Source organism: Prunus avium, chromosome 6, assembly GCF_965620075.1.
Source record: "Prunus avium chromosome 6, drPruAviu1.hap1.1, whole genome shotgun sequence".
Classification (NCBI taxonomy): domain Eukaryota; kingdom Viridiplantae; phylum Streptophyta; class Magnoliopsida; order Rosales; family Rosaceae; genus Prunus; species Prunus avium.
In genome coordinates this window covers 24,115,297-24,120,978 of record NC_142289.1, presented here as the reverse complement: position 1 = coordinate 24,120,978, position 5,682 = coordinate 24,115,297, and the positions used below count along the sequence as shown (strand labels likewise).

The following is a 5,682-nucleotide window of genomic DNA, read 5'->3' as shown; positions in this document are numbered from 1 at the left end:
GTTGTTCTGACAAATTTTGTTGGAAGAGATAAAATTCGCGGCGAAAGGTCTGTCCCAACGAAATTCTAATTGGTAAAGATCAAAATTCACCGCGAATGGTCTATCTCTTTGCAGGAAAGAAACTTGAGGAATTAAGAGTGATCTGGTTTCAATGTGTCGCTTGCATCTTGATGTATCTACAAGCAAGAAAATTAAGTCTGGATTGCTGGCACACTAACCTTTAATGAGCACAGGGTACAAGTTACAACTTCAAATTAATAAGAAAGGTCTTCAAAAAAAATAAAAATAAACTAAAGGTGAAGTGGCAGACAAAACTTTACAAAATTGTTGATATCATTTTCACCTTTCCCTTTAATAATTAAGGTTGTACTTGCACTGACCATACGGGAAAAAGTTGAACCCTTTCCTTTAGATAACGTTTGCAAGCTAGTTTTGGGGTCTAAAACATGAAAATAATTAAGGGTATTTTTTTTTCCCATATTCCAATCTTTCCATATAATTTTGGGGGCCCAGTATTGACATATATAGGATCACTCGTCAAATCACTCAGCACACCCACAATACAAGTGTTCACTAAACTATCATTGTGGTTGTGCTAAGTGGTTAATTGAGCAGTGTGGTAAGTTCCGGCTATAAATGATAAAAACTCAATTAAACGTCAAATATCAAATACCTAGTGAATCTATACGCAATATTACCAATTAAAAAACTATAATCCACAAGAAAACATACTTTCACAGGGAATACAACATATACAAAAGCAAATTGCAATGTTCCAAAATGAAGGTACCATTGTAATTATGGCCCAAAGATAGACGTCGAATCCTCTATCGTCCACCAACTGTGGTATTAGACAAGCCATTTACTGATATAACTTGCAACTCCCTTCTACTTATACCAGACTCAAAAACATTTCTTCTTGTGACAAATGCTGGCCTTGTAGGTAATGGAAATGAAATTGTTTCAGTGGTCAACATAGATACGACGTCAGACATGGAGGGCCGATCAGCTGCATTTTCTTCCACGCATAACAGACCAACATGGAAGCATCTTAACAATTGATCTTCAGTACATGAATCCTTTAGTGTTGGATCCATTAGCTCTAGCCCCCTGCCTTCTTTCCATAACTCCCATGCCTGAAAAAATATTGCACTCATTTAATTAAGTTGTTGAAAGATTCATGGTATATATATTCACAACTCAAAAAAGAAAATGTTAATCGTAAATTTGATTTGTAAGACGTACATATCCTACTATATTGAGCACGCGATCAGCATTGTAGAAGCTACTATTTCTCCTACCACTAATGATTTCAAGCATTAACACCCCGAAACTATAGACATCAGATTTTATCGAAAAAGTCCCCTCCATAGCGTACTCGGGAGACATGTAACCACTGTATCATATAAAAACCAAATATATTTAGTATATGTTTGTAAGTACAGGTTTAGCAATGTCAAAGTGGTGAAAGGCATAATAATTTATAATGTATGATATACTTACTATGTTCCAACAACCCTATTAGTATTTGCTTCAAGTTCATTATGTGTAAAAATTCTTGCCAAACCAAAATCAGAAATTTTGGGCTTCATATATTCATCAAGTAGTACGTTACTAGCTTTTAAATCTCTGTGAATTACTCTCATTCTTGAGTATTTATGCAAGTAAAGCAGTCCTTGAGCGATTCCTTCAATTATGTTGAACCGCTTCGTCCAATCTAGTAGCATCGCTCTGGTTGAATCTGTCCAAATATATCCATGAAAATAGCTTGAAATGTCAGATTATTCGAATAGAAGAAATCAAGTAACTAAGATTAAAGTGATCGAGAATCTTAATTGCCGACCGAATAAAAAGTAGTCCAAACTTCTGTTTGGCATGTAGGCATAGATTAACATCCTCTCTTCCCCATGAATGCAGAAGCCAAAAAGCTGAACGAGGTTTGTATGTTGGAGTTCAGATATGAGTATCAATTCATTCTTAAACTCCAAAGTTCCTTGCCCTGAACATCTTGAAAGTCTCTTCACAGCGATTTCTCGTCCCGTCACAAGTTTTCCCTTCATTAATAATACATAATATAGCACCAAGTAATCAGGTTTATATTTTTCAGTTATTAATACAAAGACACTCATTTTTATTTAAAACCTTAATTACCTTATAAACAGGTCCGAAGCCCCCCTGTCCGAGCTTGTTTTCTTCCGAGAAGTTAGTTGTGGCAGCCACGACCGATGCGTAGCTAAATACTGTCAAATTATTTCCCATCATTCCATCATTTTGAAGCCCCTCGACATCGCCAGTGGATCTATCAGATTCCATCCGTTCAAGCAATTCATTCTCAATAATCGGGTTGGTCTCTCCTGTTTAGATTAATGTTGTAAGAAAATTAAAATTTAAAATTTCCAAAGCCTTCATAGATGTTTAAAGAGTCTACCTGAAAATAGTTTCCTCCTTAGTAGATAGCTCGAGATGCAAAGCACCATTACCAATAGAGCAGCGCCAATAGCCGTGCCAATCCATATCCACTTATGTGCTGCACATAGTAACACAAATGTGAAGAGATAATTCTTCAATATTCATTGTAGACATGTATATATATACTTATGTACATGTGCCTGAAATTTATTCTCGTTACACTTTGCCTTTCAAGGGTGAAGAGCACATCTGCAAGTGAGCCGTTGCTGATGTACTCATACACCAAAAGCTTTTTAGCTCCGTCAAGGCAATACCCAAGTAAACGGACTAGATTCTTGTGATGGGTTTTCCCAATAACTCTGTTCTCATTCTGAAATTCTGTTTCCCCTTCGGCTGCAACTTTCCCTAGTCTTTTGCAATGTTTTGAAAGATGAGGCATAGATGCGAGGCGTTTTAGTCACGTTACGTGAGGCGTAAACGTTTCGAATATTAATTTATTTTAGTATGAAAAATTTATAAATAATACAACACAATTAAATTGTACTACTAATTCTTAACAATCTTTTAAATATATAATCAAATATAAGTACTAATTGTCATTTAGGCATAATAATCAATCCCAAAACATAAAATATTTATTCATACCAAAAGGAGAGAATTCTTGAAATTGATGGGGATTATTGGGTATGGGTAGAAATTAGGGTTGTACTATACAATATATATATATATATATATATATATATATATATATATATATATATATATATATATATAGGTCCATTTGTTAAAATATTAATTTAGAAAGCAAAAAAAAAGGTAAGTAGAATCGAATCTGCAATTGATGTATTATTAACTTAATATATTAATTTATAATATATATTAATTTCACGCGGACTCCTGTTCTTCTTTCTCGGGAACTCTTCTTCTTCTTCCTCGCGCCGCCTCGTCCGTCTGGCCAGGCCTTGCAGCGCTTCATCACGCCTTCCCATGCCTCACGGCGCTAAACGTGCAGCTTGCGGAACAGCCGACCGACTCAGGTGATCTCTTGCTGCCTCGCTCTGACGCGCGCGCAGCCCTTTATAAACTGTTGACGAGGCTCCTCTACCTAGCTCTTCCTTGAAATTATTAGTCATCTTCATAAGCATATCATCGCGGAGCCACACTCTCATTCAATTCAAGGTCACCATTCACAGCACTCATTCTTATATATGCCCAGACATTGTGTTTCCACAACACAATCACGGAAATCAACAATAAAATGGATCAAAGCAGTAAATGAAAGACCAATAATGAGGATGTCAGTTCTACCTTTTTTCTTGCTTCCTGGTTTTGTAGGTACACCTACCTTGATGAGAGCTATGTTTGAAGTTCCAATGTCACTTCTACTACCATATCTCAAAGGAAGCCTCCGTTTTCTGCAGTTTGTACCGTCAAAAAACGCAGCTTCACAGTCACAATCGTCCAGACAGCCTTGTTTGCAAGCGCCTTTGTCGGATAATCTCAAACTCATATACGAAACATCTTCCCATGTTGTGCTTTCCAGCTCTTCCATGGTGTAATTGAAATTCTCATTCCTGTTGTTGCACGCATCCGCAACAAAATTTCTCTCGCACCCGGATGTCGGATTTCCCTGGTTGACAGATTCGAATCCCGGAAGACATTTACAGTCAGCCTCTAGATCAATTGAGACACAATAGCTATTCAATCCGCATAGGCCTTTAGGAGCACACTTATCCTTGGAAGACTCCCACTCAACTGACCAATTTGCATTCTTTTTCAAATCATTTGAATACAAACGAAATATCCCATTTGCATCAATTCTCATAAGATAAAGTTTTCCTTCATCAGTAGGAAGACCTCCATCTGTTATATTCCGAATATTCGAACCATTACTGTTGAGCAAGTAGAGATGGCCATCAGCATCCAAATTAAGTGTCACGTTCTCTCCCGCGCCATGAGTTAAAGATGCATAAAAAGCATAAGCACTGGTGTTTAGAGAATCTACAGGGTACTGAACAAGGTTTCCATCATTTTGCATTTTGAGACGGAAAATACCCGTTGAGTGATCAGCTTCTGATTTCGCAGAGAAAAGTTCATCTCCTGATAAAAGACGTTGACCGGGCAAAAGGGTGTCGGTTGGATGATCAAAGCTCTGCCATACTATTTCCCTACCAGAGTTGTACAGCACGAAATTACCCGAATTGAGCATGGAAGCATAAGAAGCAGAGCCAGAAGATTTTACCAAGTAATTTTGGCCTTCTGTTGTTGGCAAGGCAAGGCCGTCACCTGTGAAGAGCAAGGTGGCATTTTTGGAGACTGGTGGATCATCTCGATTCGCAGTCCATACGACTGTCTTTTCGGGAATTCTAGCCAGAAATATCCCAACAGCATAGCCGTTGCCTTGCCTGTAAAATCCAAAGGCATATAAACCAGAACGTGACAGCCATGTGGAGTTGGTGGTTGGTGTTAAAGAAGAGCCTCGGCTTATATTCGACGGCATCTGTTGTGCTTCAGCTGCAACAAATGCCAAGGCTAGAAGAAGGCATGCCATGCAAGCCATGGAAAAATGATCTCAGTGTTGTCTTCCTCTTCCTTAGTTTTTTTTTCCTTTCTGCAGCACTCCAGAAAATTGGTTCCAATGCAGTATGAAGTTCTAATTCTGAATTTCTGTTTAATTTAAGGTGGATGGTGTAAATGAATTCGTACGTGTTTCTTCTCTGTGTGTGGAGTAGTTCACCACCAATATGTAATTTACTTTACCGTAAGAAGATTCAAAGGAGAGATATCCGGTCGAAAGTGATGGAATACTTTGCCATGCGTCAACGGAGACTTTTGAGTCCATGTAATTCATTACAGACTGAGATGAATTTTCAGAATTGATATTATAATCTGAAGAATTAATTTTATAATTATGTCAGAAAATTGACATCACTTACGTGTCCAAAAGATGCACCAAATTTTTTTGTTCAAATTGTTTATTAACTTTATCGTCAGATTGTTAACTTTCTCCTAAATTTGTCCCTAATGGTAGGTCCCAGAATTTGTGAACTTGACTTTGTGGTTTGTAGACTTTTTCCAATCAGATGTGAGGAAAATTAGTTAAGTCGTTTTCTCCTTTATAAGCAATGAATCGGTCCAAATCAAACTCTTCAGGTGCATTTTTCTTCTTTGTATATTGTCTATTTAACTCCTTAATAAATTTTTCGATAAATTAAAGACCTCCAATTGTTTTAAAATCGCCAATTGAGGACCTATCATCAAATTTTCGTCAAA

General features: G+C 37.3%; 1 protein-coding gene across 1 annotated transcript; it reads right to left on the bottom strand.

The window, feature by feature from the left end:
* Positions 1 to 791: 791 nt before the first annotated feature.
* On the bottom strand, positions 792 to 5,103 carry LOC110774161 (G-type lectin S-receptor-like serine/threonine-protein kinase B120). The gene is made up of 7 exons (XM_088255735.1): positions 3,718 to 5,103; positions 2,429 to 2,527; positions 2,152 to 2,354; positions 1,844 to 2,054; positions 1,504 to 1,741; positions 1,246 to 1,396; positions 792 to 1,136 (listed from the first exon to the last, which is right to left on the bottom strand). The coding sequence occupies exons 1-7, from the start codon at positions 4,967 to 4,969 to the stop codon at positions 828 to 830; spliced, it is 2,463 nt and encodes an 820-aa protein (XP_088111861.1). The 5' UTR covers positions 4,970 to 5,103; the 3' UTR covers positions 792 to 827.
* Between the last annotated feature and the right edge of the window lie 579 nt (positions 5,104 to 5,682).